Source organism: Sebastes umbrosus, chromosome 23 (assembly GCF_015220745.1).
Source record: "Sebastes umbrosus isolate fSebUmb1 chromosome 23, fSebUmb1.pri, whole genome shotgun sequence".
Taxonomy (NCBI): Eukaryota; Metazoa; Chordata; class Actinopteri; order Perciformes; family Sebastidae; genus Sebastes; species Sebastes umbrosus.
Genome location: NC_051291.1, coordinates 19,510,800 through 19,537,608, shown reverse-complemented (window position 1 = coordinate 19,537,608; position 26,809 = coordinate 19,510,800). Strand labels below are relative to the sequence as shown.

Sequence of the window (26,809 nt, the reverse complement as noted above, 5' to 3'; positions counted from 1 at the left end):
ATTCCTCTGGAAACTGTAATTCCTGCGGTGTATCAGTACATGTTCCACAGTTTCTGGTTGGTTACAATAATGTGCATTTCCCAGTTGGGTGCTTACCTATTCTATATAAGACCATTAAGACCTGTATGCATAGTATTGTTTCCCCACCCTCAGTGGAGGCACTAACATTGCCAGTAGCGTCCTCTTGAGCCAAACACCATTAAAAATCAGCCATTGACCTTAATTTGTAGAATGATGATAAATAACCAAAGTATTATAGAATTATAAAATTATATTAATTTCTAAATGACTCAGTACCACTAAAACCACACCTTTTTCCCCCTGATGTCAGCAGGTGGGGCTCTGCCAGTGTGTTTATCGTAACTAAGTATATTTACTCAAGTACTGTACTTTAGTACACATTTGAGGTACGAGCACTTTACTAGATTATTTCCAGTTTGTATTAATTTATACTTCCACTCCACTACAAATATTGTACTTTTTAATTTCACTACATTTATCTGACAGATTTAGTTACTTTTCAGATTACATTTTTTCATCCCCTTACTGTCCAGTGACAACACTAAATCTCCAGATGTGTTGATTTTTACTTTATGTGATAAGAAAATTGTCCTTCTTCTTAAGATAAATAATATATTTAAAAAGCAGCTTGTATCAGCTGGTCACAAAGCTGAAAACGGCTGTTTTTCTGACCCCATGAAAAGTAGACTTTTTAGAGCTACGTGGTTCCCACAGGACAGTGATACTACAAAACATGTGATTTTATAGAATATGATGTATTGGTGTAGATTAAACCAGTGGTTTTCAATGTGGGGGACCCCAGGGGTCCTTAAGGGGGTTCCAGGGTGTCCCCAGTAAAAGGGGGAATAATTTATTTTCACTATAAATCTATCCATAAGTAACATGATGACAGACTGTATGACTATTTAGGTTTTCATACACGTTCCGTAGTAAAACATCTAAAAGCAAAAATCTTATCAAATGGGGGACCCTAAGAAAAAATCGTATCAAATGGGGTACTAATTTGTGTCAGTTCAGAGTTCCTTGGCATGAAAAAGTTTGTGAACCATTGGATTAAACTACCCAACAGATTATAAAGTAGTTAAAATTGGCACAACCTTATACATATCTACAGCAGTAAAACGAGCAGTAATATTAATCCAGAAACATCATATATAATAGTAAAACCCTGACAGGGAACATTTTACTGCACAATGAGTACTTTTACTTCTCTGAATCTGAATACTTCTTCCACCACTGGTGTTTTCAGTTATACTAGCACTAGGAAAATTGGAAATGTGGTAATAAAAGGGAAATGTTGTGCAGGGAAAACACAGGAAAATGAAGGAGTGAAAAACAAAACAAAATGGCATAGTGAAAGATAAATATAAGATAAAAATAAACCGTTTTTATGTATTATCATCAACTGATTGGAGGTTAAAGGAAAATTATAAAACTTGTTTGTTCACCTTTTACTACATTTTGTCAGTATCATGGCTCAAGACAATTGCTCCGACACCCTGTGCCGCTACAATGGGTAAATACAGTATACAATGTGGTCCATGGTAGAATAATGGAGACATGGAAGGAAACTTAACAATGTGGAATACCTCAATGTCTTTATTGCTGTTGTTGAGTGAAGCGTACAATGTTTAAAACATTCATCCAGTTGGAAACGGCCCACTTGTATGACATTGGGAGTGTTTAAGAGAGGCTACAGATAGTGTGTTTTGCATAGGCTTCGCACTACACAAACAAGTGTCTGGTTAAACATGGAAGAACTTTAAAAAAACATAAAATGGACACAAGGTTGTAAAAAAAAAAGCATTATGAAACCACTGTATTAAAAAAAAACATAAATGTCACATTAAATCACGCTTAAAAAATATTTTGGTCAAGCTCCCCTGCTCTTTTTAGGAGCCGTGGAATGTGATTGTCAGACTATTGAGCAGTGACATTGATCAATTTAATGCCCCGGCAAACCGTTTATTATGTTATCAAAGCTTGTGCCGCGCAAAGACTATGAAAGGGAATGTGCTACTTAAGACAAAGTCAGTGAAAAATAAACATGAAAATCACAAGTCTTAATATCATACTGAGTTGCTTTGAGGTTATCATGTACTGTGTACCTCAGCTGTCATAAATGTTTTTGTTGCAATCATAAGGCCAGAAGACGTACATAGTGGTAAATATCCTTGTATTGTACTAGTATCTTGCTATATGCTTAGGCACCCTGACTTTACTTTGTATGCCCTCAATTAGAAAAATGATCGCTGAGCATAAGAGTGTGCATAGAGGCAATAAAGAAGTTAGTAGTTAGTAGAAGTTAAGGTAGATTTTGCTGGTTTGCCGATTTCCTACATTGTAAAACCTACAGCGAAGGCACCTTGTGCACCTGCTTTTTTAAGGAGGAATGTCTGAAGATTTTAAAGTGATAAACAGGTACAAAAGCTACAAAAACAGCTAGAAATAGAAAAAGGACAAAACACATTAAAACATAAATAAAATGACATGAAGGATAATAAAAGTCATAATGGCCTTCTGAATATTCAACACTCCTATCACCACCGAAATTAACTGCCTGTTGGTGAATAGTTTCTGGATACAAAAAAAAGCAAAAATACCTTTCGTTATGAGTATAAAGATGTTATATAAGATACAGTATGATATTCAAAACATCACATGTGCTAACATATATTACTCAGACCATTGCTGCACTATTGGTAAGACATAATAAAAGTGAAATCCGCTAAATTCTAGAAGTGCTTATAATTCTATCCTGAACTGGTGAACGTTGAATAAAATAGCAATGTGTGAAGCTTTTGCTTTAAATATAAATTAAAAAAGAGATGGAAAAAGTACTGTATGAGGGAGAGAACTGATTTCACCCATCTCTTTGGAATGTGGAAACTTTTAACTCTTCTACTCCGTCTCTATCAAAACTGTCGGCATGGAATACAACAGATAAATCTAAATTTAATTTGTTTTTTTTTTCTTCCTGGCAGGATTTGTATAAAGTAATTAGAAATAGTAATTACAAATGTCCAAATTTCACAGCATTTTGTTTCTTTTAGAAAGCAAAAAAATCATTGTGCAAAGGCACTATACGTGGCAACCGTACAAAAAAAATATGATGCAGTTTCGGTACAGTGCTCTGGACAGCGTCTCTCCTGTCCCTCCGTTTTTTCTTGGGGTCCCTCTTGGGAGTGTGATCATTATTTGGTTCTTAAGACAAAGTCAAAGGAAGAGTCTTGGATTGTCGTGGTCCCCAGCTGCAGTGGCTCCTTCAAGACATTAGTGTCCCATACCTGGTGAGAGACAGAAGACGAGTCCATCAGCAGTCTGCAGACAGGTGTGGGTTAATAACTCTGACTTTGTGACACAGAGGGTCAAACCAAGCAGCAAACACCACATGCAGTTAACTGCAGTCAATGCGCAGTTCAAAGGCCACTCGATGCTTGCTTTAAAGGGACAGTATGTAGGAATTGGTGGCATCTAAAGGTGTGGTTGCAAATTGCAACCAACTGAGAACCCCCTTCGCCTCGCATCGGTACCATAATAACACTACTTAAGCAGCAACGGTAGTCAGACGGCAGCTGACGGTACCACAGTTTTACACTCTGTGGCTCACGTTACCGCAGTTTCACAAGCGTGTCGGAGAAATACGGTGGCCTTTAAGCAACGTAAAAACGGAAAAGGCTCTCTCTAGAGTCAGGGTTTGGTTTTTCCGTTCTGGGCTACTGTAGAAACATGGTGGACTCCGTGAAGAAGACCCGCTCCCTATGTAGATATGAAGGGCTCATTCTAAGCTAACGAAAACACTATAAGTCTTAGTTTCAGGTGATTATACACTAATGAAAACATTGTTATGGATATTATATTCCAATTCTGCCAATAAATCCCCCTAAATCCTACACACTGGCCCTTTAATAAAACTTCAACTGTATCAAACTTAATAGAAAAGACCCTCAGCGCTTCTCAATTATTTTTAAACAAGGAAATATTTTACTGCTTTTGTTTCTGGGTCAAAATTCTTAAAATTGCTATTCTATTAGAAAGACAACAACTTTGAGAGGTGTATTTTTGTGGTGTTAGTGTTTGATTGACAGATCTACAAGGTGGTGTTGGTCGCTGCTTGCTTGCCCCACTTTAGCTTCACCCAGACTCCACTCAAAACTTGCTCAAATTTAGATTTGCTGTCTCTAAGACACGTAAACCCCAAATCAGACTTGTAAATATCCATTGGGTGACATCACAGTCACTATAGCCACATGCTTTTATCCATGCTAGCAGCCTGGCAATGTCGGTCTATCTGTCAACCATTTTACAAACTGCTATAATTTATTTTGAATCAAGAGGCCAACAAATTCTCACTTGAAAGTGATCGTTCTAAATTCATTAAAGCCAGAGATTTAAATTTCCAAAATGGCGAACATTATTTTATAAGCTCTCTATTAGAGCCAAGCATGTGGAGAGTGTGAGGCTGCTAACTCGCATGTGGTCCACTGTGGTGTCAAATGTCTGTAAGGTCGCAAGAAATACACGATCTATACAAAGCCTCTGTCATCCTCTGAGTCACACTGTGATGGTGTGCTAATCTCCAACATACCAGCTATTAATGTGACAAACCCGCCTGGCGGGAACACTCTAACACCGGAGGAAGGACCGGTCTGAGCGGCACAAGTGGACGTGCACACGAGTGGAAAAGCTGAGTGGCGTCGAGATGGCTGCTGAGTGGGTTTACAGAGGTGAAATTGACGTGTATTTATGTATGTGATGCTGTGCGCTTCAACAGCCAACACATTACGAAGACATGTTCAGATTCCCTCAAGGCCAAAAGCCCTCTTCTGCCCGCTGGGAGAACAAAGGCACTCAGATCGGATTTTAAAATAGCAAGCAATGTCTTAGTGGCATCCTAAAACGCTGTGGTGCTAAAGGCCAAACGGCAAACTGAAAAGGACTGCAGGGGAGGCTATGATAGGGGTCAGTTATTGGTTTTGTGACACATGGTGTCGTATAAATCAAAGAGCCGTTGACAAGATGACACACTTAACGAGAAGGTCGCGCCTCTAGTCGCTGAAAAAAAATAACATCTTGCAAAAGTGCTGGGACATTTATCCCAATAAATAAACACAATTGGAAATGATTCTCTGGTGGGAAGCCAGTGAGGGATCATGTTGCTTTTCGCTGCACTGATGGGTTGAGACTAGGGGTGGACGATATATCGAATATACTTGATGTATTGCGGCTTGTTCTACGTGGTATGTAGTAAATGACTACATCGCGAACATCGAGTACAAATATTAACGGTGACGTCAATTTTTTAAGCCGCCCTCCCTCTCACGGACACACTCTCCTGGGCGAGTGAGTGTGGTTTTATGAGCATGGCTGTGCGTATGCAGTGTGTGTTTTTGTATCTGGAGGGAAGCAGGGAACAGGGAAAGAGTCCGCAGAAGAAGTGAAGCGTGTTTATACGTGCTGAGGTCGGAAAAGGTGAGAGAAAACGCCAGCCTCCACCTCTAAAACGAGGGTCAAACTAGCCCAGTATGTGCAGTATGTGTATATATACCAGGCAGTACAGTAAGAGCCTGTAAGAACTGGCTTCAAAATAAAAGTGATCTTCCGGTGAATGTGATAAAAACATTTTCACATAAATTCAATAAGTCAGTCAGTCAATAATAAATAAAGAAATAAACTTAAATATATACTGTATATACATAATATAATAACAATAATTATAAATAACAGAATAAATATAAAATAATAAATAAAATAAATGATCATTTTAAAAACGACCGACTTCAAACTGTATTTCGGAGAAAAATTGAAGTTCAATTGCGTGAATAATTAGTCAAACTTAATAAGAATACATTTCCAAAGACCAGAGTGTTCAGATTAATTTGCTAGAATAATTACGCTGGTATGATCATATGCATCAAAGTGTTAAATCTAACAGATATGTTATTTTAGAGAAAATATGAAGATAGTGAGATATACATCACGATATAAACTAAAAATATTGAGATATTACTTATAAGCCATATATCGGTGGGATCTTGTCCTTTAATCTGACGGTCTTGCTTCCCTTTAAGCTTAGCTGGTGTATTGTCAGCAAGCAGGCTGCCTCCATGCTTATAAAAGCACATTGTTACTTTCTGGTTAAAACTTCGCAACTCATTTTGGTCATTTCCATGTTTTTACTACTTTCTATGGGTTGAGAAAACACCCTAACTTTTGGTTTCTAAAACCAATTTGAAAAATCAAAAAAATGCACTATGGCCAAGCTAAGAACAAGGCGGCATGTCAGAGGTTCTGAAAAGTTCACCCATGTCAACATGTCTGCCCAACAGTGTGTTTTTTCTTGCACACACATTCACATGCTCTGCAGTTAAAAGCTCACACTCCTGGCGCCGTGTAAAAAAACTCACCGTTGGCGACTGATTTGGTCTCCCCTCTGCCTGCCACCTGCAAGACATAAAGATGGGAAGGTAACACGGCAGCAAAGATGGCAGAGAAAGTTAGCAAAGCCTCCAGTCAATGCAGTGAAACACTTCTGATCTACACTTCCACCTATACAGAGCCTTCAATCTATCCAGATCTCCCTCACCGCTCGTTATCCTGCTCATCTTACCTTCCCTGACATCACATCATACCAATGGTTAGCTAATGACAAGGTCCCTAACCGCTACCTTTCCTGTCCAGGGCCCTCTTTACGTCAGTGCAGACCACCGCCTGGTGCCCTCCAACCCAGCTACTCACTGTGGCGGACCACAGCCTCCGGTCTGCACTGCAGCTGCTGGCTGCAGGAACACACTACTACCAGGGTAGGAAGGAAGGAAGGAAGGAAGGAGGGGAAGGTTTATCCTAAAGTAAGTGGGTAGGTAGGACATCTTTGTCTTTTTTAAATATGTGTGCTTCACTTCTACTAAGCACCTCTACAAACACAGCTTTATCTATGTATATAAATACAGATAAGACAATTTATTCATGTCAACTTTAGTCAGACTTGTTTGAAAATGAGAGGTGATAAAAGTGATTCAATAATGTCAAACTGCCATCGAAGCAACTCAGCAAGGCGTCACACTTGTAAAGAACGCTGTAAACAGTTCCTCCATTAGGGCAATATAAAATCAAGTGAAGTTGAACTGAGAGCAGTGATTTGTGGCTGTCAGAAGAAGGAGCGGTGATGTGATACGGCCATTTGTGAAAAGCATTCAGCCCGCAGTTGGACAACAGGCGCACTGTTAAAGGTTTTTTCTTTTTACGACGCACTGAACTGTAATCTTCTGGATTTTGTTGAGTTGGCTTTAACAAGTTATGGGTGTTAATGGAGTCAGCGGCGTAATGCTTTTAAAATTGGCTTTTACTGTGGCTTCGCTGATACGTTCTCTTTGTTCCTTTTATTTTACAGCACTTAGAACATTTGGCACACGTGCTTTACGAGTTTCACTCCTAAATGTGCATTTTTGGAAAGCAATTATTGCTCAATATTTACAAAATGCAGATAATTACATCCTCTAAAGTGTTGCGAGCTTGTGTGTGAAGGGACTTGAATAGTCAGGGAGAGAGTATGCCAAAACGACACATTTGTCAATAGGGGGGGTGATGATTTCATTATATAATCTATTAACCTCTGGACAATCTGACGGCCCACCGAACTCAGTCTTAAAGCTGGAGCAACGATACTGATAACATATGAAACTAAACCTAAGGAATAGATTTTTCATGTTAGCTTGTCGGGAAGAACGCTAAATAATGCTCTAAAGTTACAATAAATTATGGCGAGGAAAAACTGGCAGTGAAATCTGTGTCTTATTAGATAAAACAGATGTTGACAAACTGCACAATTTGCAATGAAAAAGATAATAAATCGTAATATATCTTATCACAAGACTCTGAAATGTTAAAATTCACAATAAGATCGTATCGTGACTTAAGTATCTTGATAACATTGTATCATGGGGCCTCTGGTGATTCCCACCCCTATTTGTCAAATCATAAATACCTAACTGTGGGGCGAAACTCTTCGATATTAATCATTATGATCAAATTAAGCAGTAGTGTCCAACCACAGCAGAACAGAGCACAGCTTTGCCAACAACACAGAGCAAAAAATAAAGTGTGACAGTGTGACAGCAGAGTGTGAGGTCATTCTGTGTGAAGCGCTTTGAAGAAACGTGGAACAATTAACCCTTTTACCTCTCCAGGCTTATTCCAGATTTAACGGTGAGGTCAACTAGCTATGAGAGTTCTTTAAAACAAAAACAAACACAAGTGATTGTTACTCCCATTGCTGCGACACCAGGGTCAAAATCACGAGATTATTTTAATACACCATCTCTTTTAACAAAACGTTTTCATGATTGACATCTGGAAAAACTATGAAAACCCCACGGGAAATCCTTTCAAGACCACAAACCAATTTGGCGTAGTTAAAACTTCATCTGGATGCTCACTTTGATTTTCCCCAATGGTTGAGACCCGGTGCTCTGAGCGCCGTACAAATTCCTCATCGTGATACTGAGATTATACTTTTATAATTTGAAATGAATAACAGCTACCTTGGTCGGGGAGGCACCTTTGTTTTCCCATAGACTCCTCTTGTTGGTGACATCAACAGGCTTCAGGTCCTGTCAGAGAGAGACAGAAAGCGAGAGACTAAAGATAAAGCATCATATCATTGGTGTTCAGAGTGCCCGGCATTTGTAGGTCAATTTGAAAATAGTTGTCATTTTGCGGGCGATGGCAGAGTATCTGAGACGTAGAGGAGAAGGAATGACAGAGGAGGACAGAGAGCTTGAGGAACGAGAGCAAAGGTTGACACGACACCGTCGAGCAGAGAGGTGCTTGTCTGGAGGAAGTGGAAAATAGCACTCTCGCAGTGAGTCTGAGGCGATTCTCTTTCAAGACGCTCCATCGCAATGTAAAGTCAAATTCAGGGACGAGAAGCTTTTGGACACTATACTTGTATTCAAAGTTTCCATTCATATCCTCAGTCTCTCCTGCTGTGTGTTACCTATTTGAGCACGAGCCATAATCCGAGACACGGAAAGCTCTAACATAAATATTTGGGTGAAATATGAGTGAAGAGAGGCATGATACGATGGCATGGAGCCATAAAACATGAGCAGGACAGGAAAAAAGAAAACCCCACTCTGCTAGCAAAGCTTATGATAAGCCTAAGATAAAATGCTTAAGTGACACTGTATACCAAACTGATGCCAAGTCTACAATACCCACATACACTGTATATGTGTATTATGACAGATGTGAGAGTGGACTGTATAACAAGCTCAGATGGGTTATATTCTTTGTGGCCACCAGGTGGTGCCAGACAGATAATATCTCAACCTGACCTGCTCCACTGCAGCATTTGAGAATGATTATAAAAACATCTACTGTATGACCAGCAGTAATTATGACATAACTATATAATTATACTAATAACAATACCGCAGGGCTGATATAAGAGTGAGAGTACTGCAGTTTATTATGAGTGTTTGCTGGAATTAATGCAGCTCAGATGTTAAAGGATCACTGTTTCCATGCACAACTGACTACTGACTCCTCAAGGCAAATAATAATAATAATAATAATAATAATGATAATAATAATAATAATTATAATAGTGAGCTTTTAAAAAGTAAATGTTGCATTAATGGGTCAAGTTCTGTCTCTACTCCAACTACAAGTTCTCTGTAACATTTAACATTCATGATTAAATAAGATAATATTAATAATTAAAAAAAAACGTAGGTATTATTTCTAAGTTTAACACAACAAAACTCAGATAGTAATCTGATTCTTCAGGACTGCGTGGGTGTGATTTGATCAGATGTGACATCACATTGTTCCAACGCCCACTTCAAGAAGAGCACAGAAGATACATAAGGGTGTGTGTCCATATAGCGTTTTTCTCTGGCAGGAATGTGCTGGCCGGACACTGGGATGAAGCACTCTCCAGCACTGCTGAGTGTGGCTTTTGTCTCTATGACAACAATATCCTGACAACATATCACCACTCTAACCGCTGTCGTATGATAGACTAGCATCAGCCCTTTATTTTCTGTTTTCTGTTTGGGCTACTATCTATTTGTTTTACATTCATTTTTTAACCACAAGCACCAACCGGAGGCAGCTTGTCCTCATATACTTTGGATGGATGAGCTTGTCACTGCTCAATCTGACAGCCCTAGAGCAAGGAGGATGTGGGTGCATGACATGATCACAGACTGTATACTAAGATGGACGACATTACAGCTCCCCAAAAGTGAAGCCAAAACATCTCGATCGCCCCCTGGTGGCTGGCTGCAGTATAGGTCATTAATCCCACCCCTCTCCATGTTAATGGATGGGCCAAACTAAAAAGTCAAAGTCAGGGCGGCTGGTTAGCTCAGTTGGTAGAGCGAGCGCCCATGTATCGCCAAGGCCCTGTGGTCCTTTCCGCATGTCATTTCTCTCTCTCCCCCTTTCCAACACTCTATCCACTGTGCTATCAATAAAAATACTTAAAAATCACCCCAAAAAAAAAAAAAAAAAAGTCAAAGTCAAAGTCAAATACATTTTTCCCAAAGATGGTTTCTGTCATTTTAGTTCTTATCATGCTGATGTATGTTCAAGTGTTTATTTTTCTGATAAGTTTGGCTTTAATTAGTTGTTTGATGCTATAAAAAGGGGGATGAGATGTCATGATTGACAGCTGTGATTGACAGCTGCTCTGAGTGAAGTAGTTGCACAGCCGGACGCTCGGGAACTGTGCGATAGGAGATGTAACTTTCACTTTTAAAACTGTCACAAGTCTGCGTAATAGAACATGTGTCAAGTAAATGTAGTTATAGAGATATTACGGTTAGTTCTTGTGTCTTTTTTAGCCAAACAGCTACCGTGGTGCTAACGTAGCAGCTAGGTGGCTACCAAGCTGCGGCCGTGTTCGGCTCGTGATTGGGTCTCCCGTATCCGGGATAGTTTGGCTTCACTTTTTCTACAGTGGGAGGAAGTGGAGACACGTCATCCATCTATATATATACAGTCTACACACGATCCGTTGGACTTGGTTACCAGAGTTAACGGACCTGCACGAAAAAGTCGGAGGCTCTGAAAACAGACGCTGGGTGCAGCGCATTTTATCTAGGAGGCCGAAAACGCTCTCTCCTCACTGGGAACAATTGAAAAAAGAGGCGCTCAGAAAAAACTTTATATGGTAACTCAGCCTAAATCTCTCATGTGAAATAACCAAACTGTTCTCAGTTGGGCGGAAAATTGTGTGTTCATGTCAGACCCCATCGCTCATAGCTGGAAGGTGATTATGATTTTTTGGGGGGACTTTAAAGTAGATGTTTAGATCCTGAGATTTAAAGGAAAACATCTTTGATAAGTTAATACATATTGATATAAATCTACACATTTATATATGTAACACAGGTCAGTCAACACAGCTACATCTGCTATGTAGTTGTTTTATATATTGTAGGGCCCTGAGCTGTACACTACATGTACTGTACTTCCTACCAGCAGCGACAGGGGTTGCTACGGCGACGACCTACCGTTGGCCTTCCTCCTGACGTTTTGCCGCTCTCCGGGGTTTTATTCAGCCAGTCGTTAATGCGACCCGCCACGCCTGTCTTCATCACAGCTGCTTCCTGTTTAGATAGGGTCAAAGGTCAGCTAAGCCTGGTCGTCATCGGCAACAAGGCCGAGCAGGAAGTGCCAGTGAATTGGACTCTTTCCTCTCTCTCTCTCTCTCTCTGCTCCAGTCACACACAGAGTTTCATCAGCTTCCTCACATCCTCCACCACCTCGTCTTTTACCTTGAACGGGCTCCCGCCACTTCCAGGTGAGCCGAACGCGTTGCCTTTCTCCCACATGCTCTTGATGTTTCGAATGCTATCGGTGACCATGGGAAGATCCGTCGCTCCAGAGCGAGGGGAGCGAGACTCCTTGTTCTCTCTCTGCTGAGACAAAGTGGTGGGTTTAAATTGGTGAATAGTAAGCATGGCTGTTCTGATCAAAGCTCAGATACATGTCTTTAAAAATATAACAACAACTGAGCTTGCTAATAATAAATATAGTGACAAATTCCTCCGTACAGTGTACAGGATGGGTACTTTTGGGCAACTTTAGGGCCCAGAGATTTTTTTTGTATACCAAGACAGGAATCAGATCAGGAAATTGATTTATGGCAGTTCTATATGTAACTGAATTCAGGAGTCTGAATTCATAGATTTGTTGCAGTCTTTTTGCTCAAATCTGATTTCAACTGTCTTTTACACATGATGTTGACGCCACATCCAGGATGACCTTAGCCCTGTTATCTGGCTGGGATATCAGCTTTATTTAGTTTTCTATTGTCATTTTAACTGGGAACCATGCAATAACTTTTTGTAAGATAATAAAAGAAGAAGAAAAATAAAGAAATATTTTTTTTAGACATGGAAGATGCACACAGACTGAGTAAGTTGGCCAATTTCTTGAATAAAAGGAAAAGGTCTTTTATGAGGATAAACTTAAATTAGGCCCGTAGCCTTTCTTTTTTTTATCTTCTGCTATTTGGTTTAAAATATAATTGAAATGTGCACATAAATATATGTCTTATTTTATTTACTTTTTAAAAAAATGTTCCCTTTATTTGGGATCACATTACAACAGTCATCTTTACTTTTACAGAATTATCCAATTTTTTTTACAAAATTGAACACAAAATTGGAACATGGGGTGTTTTTCATTTGAGATAAAGAAAAAATAAATAAATAAAATAAATACACAAATTTAAACAAAAGAAGGGCGTTTATTTTCCACTTCTCCCAAATGTATTCAAATTGAGTTTCCTGAAGTCTTGTGGAGAAGGGGATTCTTTCCATTAATGATATCATACCAGTGTTGTATAGATGAGGTGTCTGGATTAAGCCATTTCTTTGTAATTGCTTTTCTAGCAGCTACACTCAGTCTTCCAAATAAGGATTTTGTTTTAATATTTGTGGAAAGTGGAAGCCCAAAAATGAGTTAATCCAAATTTTTATCCCAAATATAGTCACTAATTCTGTATAAATCTTACTCCAAACTGTATTTACTTTTGGACAGGCCCAAAACACGTGGTTAATATATGTCATTTTTAAGTATATAGGAGCACATGTAATATGTTATAACTGATGTTTTGGTTTGTGTTCGTGCAGGAAGTCTTGTTATATTGTTTATGTTTGATATACAGCTGTGTCTAATCCCATTTTACAGTCAAAGAAGTGCTAACCTGAGCAGCAGAGGTGTACTGCTCCAGTCTGTTGTCTATCTTGGACACCACGGGAGAAAACGCCGCCTTCACTGTGCTGCAGGGCAGAAGCAAATGGTTAGCATAAAAAGCATGGGACCACTTTTGGATGTTATACACAGTGTGGTCAACCATCTTTACTGCCCTGAGAAAGACACTTGCAAAAACCCCAAGTGGGAAATAAACTCTGGGTTGCATTTTTTTCTATTCAGCAAAACAGGACTGCAAGGCTTACATGCTCCACTAAAAGCTTTGTTTGTGGGAATAAAACGTTTGTTTTTACCTCTTCTGTGCTGACTTGTTCAGGAACTCTGCCCTCTCTCCAATCTGTTGACAAAGGTTAGGAGAGCTCTAGGTTATTAAAAATTGCAGTGATGTTCCACAAGTGCATATATCGCTGCAACACATATTCCTTCACCCTTCAGTAGCCTTAAAACAGATGTTAAAGCTAAACGTCTTTTTGATTTCCATGCTTCTATTGTGTCTTTATTGTTAATATGAGTAGTTTCAGTGTGAAACACATCCTTGACATGAGTTTAGAAGTCAACATGGAGACATGCGTGATCTACACCAGACGGTGGATATCTCATTTTGTCTGTTTTTCTTCATATGCTCAATAAGCTGGATTCTCCTGACCAGCAACACACAATGTAAGTGATTGTTCCCTCCATGTGCAATATGCTCTGAAAGACATGCACACACACACACACACAGAAAAAACACAGCAAGTTGTTTTCCTATCTGCTGTTGGACTGTGGGAATCTCAGAGGATTGTTTATGATATACGAAAAAAAAAAGAGGGGGCAACGCATGCGTTCCTTAGACGCTCACAAAAAAAACTCTTTAAACGGACAAAAGAAGAAACTGCAGAAAAAGCTCCTACCTCCCTCCATCCCCCCTGTGAAAAAAAGACCTTGCGCTCGGCTGCTACCGAATGTGGGAGTTCCCAAAATACTCCCCGACAGGAAATTCCCCATTCTCAGACGCGTTTTAAAGAGCCGTAGCCATCCGAACGCAGTTACAGTAATCCTGTTAACCCTAATCGCTTTCCTGCATCCCAGCAGCCTGTCCTTCATTCTGTCCCTCTGTCCTTCCCTCACAGCGAACACTGTACTTTATCTACAGTACGGAGCACGGAGCAGAGTTATGCTGGTTTGCTGCTGATAACATGTGGGCGAGCTCCCGGGACTGTGTGTTCCACTGGGAGGTGATTTGCTGATAGAGGGGCATGTTTCACTGTGTTTTAGTGGAACAGGAGCCATGATAGGGCAGATGTCGGGCAAAAAACACACAACGGTAAAAGACGTTGAAGAAAACGACGTATGTTCTCAATGGCATGCATGCAATATTGAAACAGACTGTTGGTACTGTAAGTGTCAAAGAACTGCAGGAGCTGGGTTGGAAGACAATATACAATGCAACTGTATTATGCTGTCATAATACAGTGTCACAAAAACAAAACAAAAGGATTACATGCAAAGCAATGACTCATGCACAACACAGTGTGTAGTGTATGACAAGTAAAACAGCCCACAGACACACACACGAACACAGCTGTACCTACAGTGAACATCACCACAAAGTAAAGCCGTGTCTGTGAGGCGAGTGCAGCAGGGTGGAGAATTACAGTTGAACATTATTTACAAAAACTGAGCACAAACAAACAAACAAATTTCTGGATTCCAGTACGATCAGAGCTCACACAACTGTGTGTAGAAATGTGTTTATTCACCCATAAACAGTTTACAATAATCAAATTCTGATAACGAGAAACTTTATCACTTACTCTTCCATAACATACTTAAAATGGCTAAATCATCCATGCTGGCATTTCACCAGCCTGTTCTCATTACCAGGGCGTCAAATACAGATGCTTTGTCGCGGCCATCGTCGTTTGATACTGCCGCACAAGGCACCCTTTAGCACCTGTATGACCAGGCTTTCCATTAACTACAATGTAAAAACATCCGCGGCAACAGTAAACGCTCTGAGAGCGTGTGCCAGTTTCATTTTCACTTTACAAACGTAGTAGTTTTAAGCCCAACCATGTAGTTTTCTCCTAGACCTAACTAAGTGGTTTTGTTGCCTAAACCTAAAGTGACGCCAAGGAAGGTGTGACAAAGCAGCAGTATGTCACAAGTTCGGATGAGGATGTGTTGGTTTCACTGGCAGGCTTCGACGTAACTCCTCCCATCCCTTCCCACTCCCGTTGCCTGACGAGTAGAGATGTTCTGATACCATTTTATCCTTCCTGATACCAATACCTGAACTTTAGTATGGGCTAGTACCAATACCAGTGCGTTAAAAATTCTTGATTCTTTGCTAGCTCTGGCTAACGTTACACTCTCTGCTAGCACCTGCCCAGTCGGTACTGCGCATAGGCAACTCTCAACAGAGATGAGATAGAAGCGAGATGACTCACTCGTACTTCCATCGTCAATTTCGGACGCAGCTATCGTTTTTTTCCAGAGCAAATGATGGAGGTAGCTAACAAGTGAGTCAACTCGCTTTTATTTCATCTTTGCTGGGAGTTGCACATGTGCAGTACCGATCAGGGTAGCGAGCAAGGCCACGGGAAGCGCGCCGGTTTTGAAAACAAATTTTACATAGTGGCCAAACGGTGGAATTACAACTTTCGGGTCTGTCGTGTGATGCCATTGGGCCCAAAAATACTTTTTCCCCATAGGGTTACATTGGGGAAGAGACGTCTGTAAATCAGCAGATTTTTAGGTAAATCAACTCCCCAGTACGAACACTTGAATAGCCTATATTAAATCATCTAATCAGAGTTATTTCCCTTCCTCTGTTCATGTGAATGAGGCCCAGACCGAGGGCCGGGAGGCAGGATTTAAGGAAACGCACTCTATGGGCCCCATGGATGTAGAAGATCTGGGTTAATTTATACTCGGAAGTCAAGCTTTTTTTGCTTCATGTGCCACCGCGCAACTCTCATAGGAATGAACGGGGCCCCGCCTCCAACGCTGTATCCAGTTCTCTTTCTACACCCATGGTAGCGAGAGTAACGTGTTATTGTTGTTCCTGTGTAGCGTAAATGAGCTGATAAATGATATGATGACGTGATATTGCATATCCTCGCCGGCATTTCCGATATTGGTATCGGTATCGGAACAACTCTACTTGCGGGTAATCACGAAAAATTTAAATGAACCCCCCAATCCTAGTATGGAGGCTACTTGTTATTCTTCAAATGCATTTTGTGCATACAGTAGCCTTTAAACATTTGAGTTCTATCCAACTCTGTTGCCTACAAACATTTCAAACCACCGCACCGTTGAGTACTATCCAGTTATACAACCTCACGACCGTGTTAAGGTTTCAGAAAGTAACTTCTGCAGCATAAGAATTTTTGCTTTGGCCTGTTTTCAGCCTTGAGTCTGGAGTCCCACCGGGACGGGCCAGATGGATATTACTGCTAACTGTCACTAATTAGATTTTCTCCACTGGCTGAAAATCCCCCTCGATTTTCAGCGTGTGGGAGTTGGCTTTTGGCAACACTGGAAACATTTATTCACATTTGAGTTGATTAAACGTTCCTTCGCCGTGACAAACATTTATCTTTGGGTGAGGAGGGGAAGGTGGGGGGCACGCTCTGGGTTCGATTCAGGCGGCTTTTTTCCTAGCGTGTTGTTTCTTGTGACAAACAGGTTGTGGACATGTTAAGACATCGAGACTTGCCAGCAGCTGACTTTTTTCACGTTTCTCTTCCTCTTTCTATTCGGAACACCTTCATCTCAGTCAGATAACACTTCATGCTGAGAGTTAAACGAGGTGAGAAGGCCAAATGAGGGTCATCTGGTACTTAATCTCTCCAAATACTTTGAATGTTTAGCCTGAGCTTTGCTGCGCAGCCGGATGAGTGGGATTTGCTGGTTTTGGAGAACCATTATATTGACTCCATTATGCTGACAACTGTACTGGACGGGATGCAAATACAGACAGAAAAAAGAAAAAAACACAGGCAATGTGTTTTTATAGTTCCCATTGTTTAAAGTATTGGAATGAAATATCTGTGTTTATGAATAACTGACTGATTAATTGACCACTCGCTAAAGCCCTTCCTCGAGCAGCGATTGTCTAATCACAGCTTAGCAACTGTAACTAGGCATGGCAGGGCCTGTCAAGCTTTAGAAATCACCACAGCTGTGCAGGAGGCTGTTGTAAGAGCAATATTCAGCTCTAAATAGTTTGGAGTTTCATGTCTTTTTTTTGGATCAAACACCGTGTTTGTCTGCTTTAACATGAACTGCAATCATTAGCATGTCTGGCTAACTAGCTTACAGCCTACAGTAGTAACTGAATGCTACTTCCAAAGCCAAAAAAGCATTTAATTAGTTAACTACATTAGCTTGTAGGGCAACACAAGTCTAGGATAGTTCACGACAAGCACATCTACTGTGTAGTATTTCCCCAGTGTGTGGAAACTGGTCCTGGATGCTACTAGAATCAGAGCGTAGGGTTTAACGTTAGCAGCACTGTCCTGATCTTTATTTGATGTGGGGAAGTTTAGCAGTCAAACAGGGTTACATCTAAACTAAATAACAGTCTGATCTTACATTTTTCCTTCCCTAACTTATAATAAAAAGACTAACTAGCTCTGAAATGCAATACAGGAACAATGTTTCTTTGTGGTCATGTCTTCTACACAGATCATCACCTGAGAATGATTTTTTTTGCCTGGAACATGCAGCTTTAGCCTTTTATCTTTTAGTATGATATCATGTTGCCATGGAGACTAAATTGTCTGAAATGAATGACCAACATTACTATTTTATATGTTACTTATGTTTATATTTAAACCCTATATGTTAACTGCACTATTTTGTGCCTTAGGTTATCATTTTGCTTTTACTTTACTTCCCCTTTTATTTATACATATTTTATAAGCATAGTTGAAGGAAAATTTGATTTCCATTGCCAATGATGCTTTGCTGGAATTGACAAATGACAAATAAAGAACCTTGACCCAATGTTTGAAGAATTACTAAGAATTTTGAGTGCTAAATCTGCCGTCGTTATCATTATAAACTGCACAAGTGTCGTGCAAGGACTAAATATATCCTGTATATAGCAACAATAACTACGGTGGATAGCGAACGGTCAATTGGCAAATAAAACTCCACAGACACTCTCCTGCTGGACGCGGGGCAGAGGTGGGGGGGGTTAATAATGGCGGACTGACCTTCAGAGAGGAGCCTCGAGGGCTGACACACTTGAAGGGTCTGCCCTCCCCGTCCAGGGTGTCTTCCACCTTCTGTCTCTTCTCAGCTGCCTCCGCTCTCCTCCTTTCAATCTCCTCCTTCATCTTCCTCTTTTCCTCCTGAGAAAAGACAGATGTGTTTAGAGTCGGGGCCGTTCAGCAGATATCCTTGTCATTTTTTTGGGGGGGGGGGGTATTTTGCAGCATGTTTGGAGTTGGAACAAGGACAGGGAACTTTCTGTTAATTTAATTGGAGCATATGTAGGTGGCGCTCTGTCCTCTGCCAGCCCAGCCATGCAGGATATTGCTGCTCATGCTAACATTTCTCTTGTATTTACTCTAAACAAAACACTGTTGCTGCTGGAAACCTAAAAGCATGCTTCCTGTGCACAAGTGGATTTTTCCCTGGGAACGAACTAACAGACCGGGAGTGTTTGGAGCAGTGAATGCGAAACCTTTCAAGAACAGCTGAATGATTTTCACATGGTTTATGGATTACTTTATTGAATAACATAAACCGCCAACATGATAGACAACAAACAATCAGGAATGCAGCCGAGCCAGACAATAGATATGTGCCATTTTCTAATTGACTTACTTACTTTATCTAATGAGGCAGGTCAGGAACAAATTCAATTACTTAGAGCAAATTCTTATTTACAGTGATTGCCCGCCTCAGAAAAAAAGCCATTTTGGAAAGCTTGAGACATGCAGACTATCAACAGTTTTTTTTTTAAACAATTAATGTATGAACCATTTGTACTGTATTCAGAAGAGGGCTGGTGCTTGGCAGTGTATCAGCCCTCTCCAGCAGCCTTGTCTTGGTTAATTAGTCTCTCTGTATCTCTGGGCCATCTTTTAATTACAAACCAAAAGGCCTCATTAACATCACACAAGAGGAGAAGAACGGGGGCAGATAGCGAGAGACGGGCCGCCACATTCAGAGCCAAGATCAACAAAGAAGAACTGTCAGGGTAATAGCGAGAATGCAGGGCCTCAGAGCGAGCGGATGAAAGGGGGAAAATGGACGACATGGAGTGATTGAATGCAGATGTGAACACATAGGAAGGAGGTGGTTATCACATTTGAGATGCATAATGATGAGGAGGAAGAAGGAATGACATGCGCGAGTTAGGAGTTAGGGACCTCTATAGCTTGAGTCGTGATAACGGTGTATAGTATGGCGAGATAACGTCACCGCGGCGCTAGTATGAGTGTGATGCATGGGTTACAGCTCACACAGGTGTATGGGCTAAATAAACATGAAAGTGTTGGTGGTGTGAAAAACAAGGAAAGACCATGTGGGTTGTGAACTTTACAGATATAACTTCAAGAAAATAAGAGGATCATTATAGTTTACATTTCCTAACACAAAAAAAGTAAGGAGAATTTAAATTTCAGTTTGACTTCAACAAATCCTCAAGAAGTGTTTGGATAAAAGGGAGAATAGAAACATAGGTAGACAAAGATAAAAGGTTCCTCTCTCTTCCTCCCTTACCTCCTCCTTGGCTTTTCTCTCTGCATCCTCCTGCTTCTTCTGCCTCTCCTCCTCATCCAGCACCTTCTTCCTGTCCTCCCTCTTCCTCTTCAGCTCCTCCAGCTCGACCTCGGCCCCCTGCTGCTTCTGCCTCATCCTCTCGAACTCCTCGCTCTCCGCGTCGTCGCGGCGGCGCTTCAGCTCCTCCAGCTTGCGCTCTGCCTCCAGACGGGCGTCGTCGTCGTCCTGGTCGTCACTCGCGGACACCTCGGGGGAGCGCACGCTGCCGCGACTGCGACAGACAACAGAAACGCGGGTCAGAGCACACATGCAGGTCACAATGGAAACAAAGACTGTGGAAGTAGGTCGCAAAGCCGCTTGACATTCAGGTTTAACACTTGACATTTGATACAAGCTGAATATTTAAACACACTTGAAGGATTTGTCTCTTCCATGGACAAGCAAACACACACAGACACAAAAACAAACGTGCACACATACAAATACCTACAATCACCTTTGCAAAGATAATGTTACAGCACATCTCCAGTTTCTTCCAGTGTTTCACGCTGGGAACTAACCCATGTCTAAAACACACAAACAGCTTGTTTGCTTGAAATTCTGATTCAGACATGCTTTTCATTTATTCCTCAGATGCCTTAGGCAATACTTCCAACCATGCTTTTATACCAGCCTGAGCGACAAACACTACAGCAACATCAATAAGTTCCTGTCTGATTAGACTGCCCCTGTTCACCATATGTAAACACTGTGAAGTGTGACAGCCAATATGAAGATTTCTCCTCCATCCTTTATAAGAATAAGATCCAGACTGCAATAGTATAAGTCAGTAAATGCAGGACTATATATTGTTTTATTTTATGCTATCAATCATTCTTTCTCTTATAGGAATGTGTGTCTTTTCCTCACGCTTCTGGATATCTTATTTTGGAAAGCAACAGTGAGCTTCGCTTGTTGTGTAGCTTGAGCTTCTCAACTAACCTTCGTGTCAAGTGTTATTTGACACATCTCAGCTGTCAAATGTAGACAGGCACTGACTGCTCTTTAGATTTCCACATTTATTTTCTTATTCTTTTACAGACTTTTTTTTATGGCACTCCTGTGACTCCATATAAAAAACATCCAGATTGATGCATTCCCAGTAATTAGGAGAACAGATGAAGAATGGGATGAAATTTTGATTAATTCATTAATATTTTAGGAATACTGCACAGACTAATCACATTGAGGTAATTATTATTATTATTATTTTCAGCACACATTCTTAACTGGCAACAAATTGGGATATGATCTTTGTTGACAATGGTGTTTCTTGACTAATTCATGAGACCTGGCCATCCCCAATCTAGCCTCAGTGGAAACCCGGAGGTCATGTGATGTGTGTTGTTGTGTCTGCGTACCTGAGGGTCCTCTCAGGTTTCCTGTGCTGGTTGGGAGCCGCCTCCTCCTCCTCGTGCAGCCCTCCGTTCTGCCTCCTCTGCTCCTCCCTGGCCCTGCCTCTCTCATTCACCTGCACAAAAACAACCACGGGGGTCAGTGAGCGACCACGCTATTGGTGGGTGGGTAGGCCGAATGGGCGGAGTCTGGTGCATGACATCACGGGATGTCGAACGAGAACGAGAGCACACCCCAAAACAAAATAAACACAGAACATCACATGACACAGCGTCCACTCCAGAATTACTACTGAGACAGGATTATCTAACGTGTGATCACTATGGGAGTGTCTCCGGCTGTATGTTTTCTATCTCTGACCATCAAAAACATCATTTGAGTTTTAGAAATTATAATCATTATGTGTCCGAGTCCAATATGTACACTGCCAGTCAAGCTTTTAAAGCACCATCTATTATCAACCTGTAGCACAGAGGGTACATTTGTCTTACTGCTGATGCTATCTAGCACAGTCTATGCATTTTTAACATAGCAAAGCTGAGCTGGTGGGCCTTTTCAGTACTCTCTTTACAGCATGGAAGCCTGCCCATCAATATATATATTTACTGTAATTAGGTCTTTACAGCAATTAGAAATTTAGCAGGCATGTGTCGGCTCAAAACAGAGAAAAAAATCATACTATTATTATTCGGAGGAATAAAAAAATGCCACAAGAAATCTATTTTATGGGGGAAAATGCCAAGAAAAACATGAAGTGTCTTTGAGCACCGTTGTTTACACGACCAAAGGCAACTTGAAACTGAGAGGATTGCTTGTGTAAAAAGAGGTCAAATACACCTAATGCAGACTGACAAAAAAAAAAATATGAATAGTTCATAAGGGTGTTTTTTTTTGCTTATGTAAGATTAGGCTAGGTAAAACTTTATAATAACCATCATTAATAAAAAGTAAATTGACAGTTAATAAAAGCTGAAATAGGGGAGATTGGAGCAAATATGATTTAAAAAAAGTTGTTTTTATAAAACAGTCGCTATATTGTGACAGTAGTGCATGAAAACTGTCCTCTGGTGCTCCTAACGGCATCTGCAAGATTTCACAGACCGGAGGAAAACAAGCAGTAAGAGCTGACCTGGGATCTGCTCTCTATGAAAGCTGGATGTCAATCACTCGCGAACTCCAACCAAACGGTCAAACTAGGCAGCGCTGATCAAATATGAATCAATATTATGTTACGTTAATGCCTATTTCTCTCCTCAAATGTTTTCAGAATCATCTTGTAGTGCACAGTTTAGCTGTGAAATGAGAAAGTTTGTGACCCGGCAGCCATGTTGAACCTCTTGAAGGAACGCCAAGCTCCGGTCACATGACCGGAGCATAGCCAATAGGAAAGCTCTCTCTCTGAAATGACCTGTGATTGGTCAAAGTCTCCCGTCACGGGGTAGATCTTTTTAAAGCCTGAAAACAGAGCCATGAGGAGGTGCAGAAGTCTAGTTTTCTCTCAGAACACTTGAATTACAATATGCTGAAAGGTTATTATAAAATCTTTGCCCAATGATGCCAAAAATATACTGCCTACTGCCACTTTAATTAACTATTAATTTAGCATGTATTAATAAGGGTCACAAGAAATCAAGGTGGAAAGTGTTAACTATGTAGAGAAGAGTTTGGGAGGTACAGCTTATGGGCTGTGTGATAAATTGGAAGCCTTTATTGATGCATTAAAACATAGTTCACAGGTTTGCTTGGACTTTAAAAACATATTCGTGCACAAGTTTGGGATTTGTAATGTTTGTTTTCTAATATTTAGGGGTTCTAAAATGAAAAATAAATCCTAGCCTGGTCTGAAACATTTGACTGGAAGTATACACATGATATGATGGCTCAATGATCTCCATATAATGTCCCCTTGCAGTGAACACACTTATTATTTTAAATTACATTCTGTTCCTCTGCTGCAGTGAGTTTTGGAGTGGAGTCAGTGTAATAAGTGTTGCTGCTCTCATAGCTGAGGTGGAAGACATGCAGCAAAAAACACTGTGACCACTAAAACGTGGGCTCAGTTACCGCCAGTTTGCAAACGGTGCAAGCCACACTGTGACGACACGGGGAGTCTGGGTAATTTCAGCGTCTGGCTCCGACATAAAGTCAACAGAGATAGGCTTATTAAGAGAACTTTTTGTGGTTGATTCTGGAAAGATTTCTGTTTACACATCTCCTTTAAAGATGCGTCGAGACACTGAAGTTACCCAGAGAGACTTTTCTGTGCTGTGCATCACACCTCTACCGTAAAGCTTACCACATGAATGGTACCTCATTATCCTCTGACTGCAGTATCTCAGAGACCTCATTGTCCTCTTCAGAGTAATTTCTGAAAGTCAGAGACTTGTTCTCTGATGAATAATCTACATAATCATCCTCAGGTACCTCCTCAGCCTCCTCTGATGCTACCGCAGCTTCCTCGGCCTCTGAATTGGTTGACTTTGCCTGGTTTGAAATCTCCCTGACTACTGAGTGTGTTTCTTCTTCGGCGAGCTCCTATGAAAAAGGTTTATAGCAGTTCTTTGAAGGAAAGATCAATGATTGCCTCAAGGATGCGCATTAAGAAGTCAATAAATCGATGACCATACCTTGTTTTGCATTTTAGGCTCTTCAGTTGATTCCTACAGAAACAAGCATCACATTTGCAGGGACTGTCAGCTACAAAAAAAAACATAATAAATGACTAAAATAAAGTATGAACAGGTGACTCACCTGTTCTCTCATGAAAGACCTTCTAGGTTTGTCCTCCATCACCTCCACTTTCTGCTCCTCCTCTTCATCTACACCCTCATCTGCCTCCTCTCCGCCCCCAGGAGAAGCCTCTTCTTCCTCCCTCGGCTCCTCTCGCCCCTTCTCCTCCCTCTTTGAGCCGTACGTCTTCTCTTCTTCGTCCTCGTTGTCACGGGAACGACCCCTACGCCAGGAGGATGGCCTCTCCTCTTCTTCGTTGTTTTTCTCCATGGCGACACCGTCGTTGCCCTCCGCCTCGGTGGGGTCCAGCTCCTTTTGTCTATCCAGCGCCTCCTGCATGCGTCTCAGCCGTCGCTCCTCGCGTTTGGCCATGCGATCCAGCAGGGCTTGGTCCTCGTCGTCTCCGCCGCCGCCTCCTCCTCCACAAGAGCTGCTCACGGAGACTGTCTCTGTCACACTGGGAGGAGAGAGAGAAGACAAACATTTCACTGTGTTGTCTTTTGTTAATCAGGAAGTAGCCCTGAGGTCAGAGCAGCAGACGTCAGCTGTTAAACTGAGTGCACAATATTATCTCCTGTCACCACGGAGATGCCGTCGATCAAGGCCTATAACCTTGAACAGTTTCATAATTTAGCGGCAAGAAACTGGTTGTATTGTTAATTCTACACAGTTGTCGAGTTTGGATGTGAGTAGCTAATGTGCAGTTGATACTGAATGAGCATAAGCTTGGTGTTTTGACAAGGACTAAACTAAACTAGGGCTGTCAAAGTTAACGCGGTAATAACGTGTTAACGTGAATACGTTTTAACGCCACTAATTTCTTTAACGCATTAATGCATCTTGCGTTTTTAGGTTGTAGCGGGCTCAGTTTTAAAGCTAGAATGATGATACTGCATCATATGAAACTAGAAAAACCCAAGGAATCCATTGGTACCAACCATGTCATACACCAAAATAACGCTCCAAATTTCCATTAATTTTTGGTGAGGAAAAACTAGCATGGCCATTTTCAAAGGGGTCCCTTGACCTCTGACCTCCAGATATGTGAATGTAAATGGGTTCTATGGGTACCCACGAGTCTCCCCTTTACAGACATGCCCACTTTATGATAATCACATGCAGTTTGAGACAAGTCATAGTCAAGTCAGCACAGCAGTTTCCCATGTGAGGGTTACTAGACAATATTTGTCATTGTTTTTTGTGTTGTTGATTAATTTCCAAGAATAAATATAAACCTACATTTGCATAAAGCAAGCATATTTGTCCACTCCCATGTTGACAAGAGTATTCAGTTCCTGACTCCCTGTAAGATACACTTTGAACAGATAAAAAATGTGATTAATTAAATTAAATACATTAATGATTGACAGCCTTAGACAAAACAAAACAGTAAAATAACTGTGCTAAATAGACTCACTTAGGATTAGATCTCTGACATGGCACACAATAGAAATGACCGAAATGACAATATTCCCAAAAGCATATGCCCAGTAAACTTTCAGGCATTATTTGGGACCTGATCGACTGCATGACTGTGACTTACACTGGCCACTGATACAAAAAAAGGTGCTGAAAGAGCATGAATGCTCAAGCAAACCGTCTCTGGGTTGCAAAAAAAGACTAAATTGAATCCTGTGACAGGAAATCAAAGTTTATAGAGAGTGGCTGCCACATCAGCCAGCCCTTTAGCCAGTACTGTATGTGGAGAATGCTGAGAACTGGCTGTATTGACAGGTCTTCACCACAGATATTCTTAAAAATAAACTATTGGTTAGGCCTTAAAATAAACAGAAAATCAGTGAGATACTCTTGGATTCCAGGTCGCCAGTTACATTTTTATCTTTGACTCAATATAATTACTCTAATTCATCCTCTAGGGAACATGAAAGTCTGTACAAAAGTCCGTGGCAATCCATCAAATAGTTGTTGTTTTATTTAAGTCTGGACTGACTGGTGGACTGACTACATGGCTACAAACTATGTATTTATTATCTCTTTCAATCCACCAAATACCAACTGTATATCCATCCACCTCACTCCAAGTAGCATGACTCATTATATTCTGACCTAAAAGTCTGGCAAACATTATCCTTGCATCGACACAATTGACAATGACTATTCAACACCAGGTCCCGTCTCAGCATCCTCCTGCACAATCCCCTTGTTGTTCGACCAGCCCAGGATGTATCTCTGAGCTCATAGAGAGGAAACATTCATGTCCACAAAGCGGCGTCTGTGTTGCGAGATGCCAGAGCAACCCACCACTTCCACTGCAGCCCAGACGATTGATCTCATAGCCTCAAAAATACGTACGACATTAGAAACGCATATTAAGCCCCTTTGTTCCAATGGCAGTCTTTGTGATGGATAGGTGTGAGATCATGAGTCGGTTGTCGTGGTGACAGCTGGGACTGGGTGGAAAGCGATGTGCAATTCGTGCATTGGTTGACTGAAATGTATTAAAGGACGCGAAAAGAATGAATGGTTATGAAAAAGCCACTTCATAGATTTCCATCATACAACACCTGACAATGTTACAATAATTATGTCAGCTTAGCCGCCACCATAACTCGGCACAGCAGGCTTTGGATTTCTCCACATGTTGAAGTGGTGTACATGGGGCTCCTATAAAAGCTCCCAATCTAAAGATTTAGCATCTTTTTTTAACCGTTCGAAAACCCAAAACACAAGAGCAAAAGTGTAAAGA

General features: G+C 41.0%; 1 protein-coding gene across 8 annotated transcripts in view; it reads right to left on the bottom strand.

The window, feature by feature from the left end:
• Nucleotides 1-1,597: 1,597 nt before the first annotated feature.
• cald1a (caldesmon 1a) overlaps nt 1,598-26,809 on the bottom strand; it is a 79,464-nt gene continuing 54,252 nt past the window's right edge. For 3 of the 8 annotated variants that reach the window (XM_037761233.1, XM_037761228.1, XM_037761232.1), the window contains exons 4-16: nt 24,124-24,559; nt 24,000-24,032; nt 23,683-23,907; nt 21,378-21,487; nt 19,978-20,248; nt 18,462-18,599; nt 13,545-13,588; nt 13,244-13,319; nt 11,808-11,951; nt 11,544-11,639; nt 8,562-8,630; nt 6,429-6,465; nt 1,598-3,308 (exon numbers count right to left, since the gene is read on the bottom strand). In XM_037761233.1, coding sequence (XP_037617161.1) covers nt 3,295-3,308; nt 6,429-6,465; nt 8,562-8,630; nt 11,544-11,639; nt 11,808-11,951; nt 13,244-13,319; nt 13,545-13,588; nt 18,462-18,599; nt 19,978-20,248; nt 21,378-21,487; nt 23,683-23,907; nt 24,000-24,032; nt 24,124-24,559 — 1,693 coding nt within the window. In that variant the 3' untranslated portion in view covers nt 1,598-3,294. Of the gene's footprint in view, nt 3,309-6,428; nt 6,466-8,199; nt 8,252-8,561; nt 8,631-11,543; nt 11,640-11,807; nt 11,952-13,243; nt 13,320-13,544; nt 13,589-18,461; nt 18,600-19,977; nt 20,249-21,377; nt 21,488-23,682; nt 23,908-23,999; nt 24,033-24,123; nt 24,560-26,809 lie in introns of all 8 variants that reach the window. The other 5 variants (XR_005205629.1, XM_037761229.1, XM_037761230.1 and 2 more) reach the window with 5 other exon arrangements.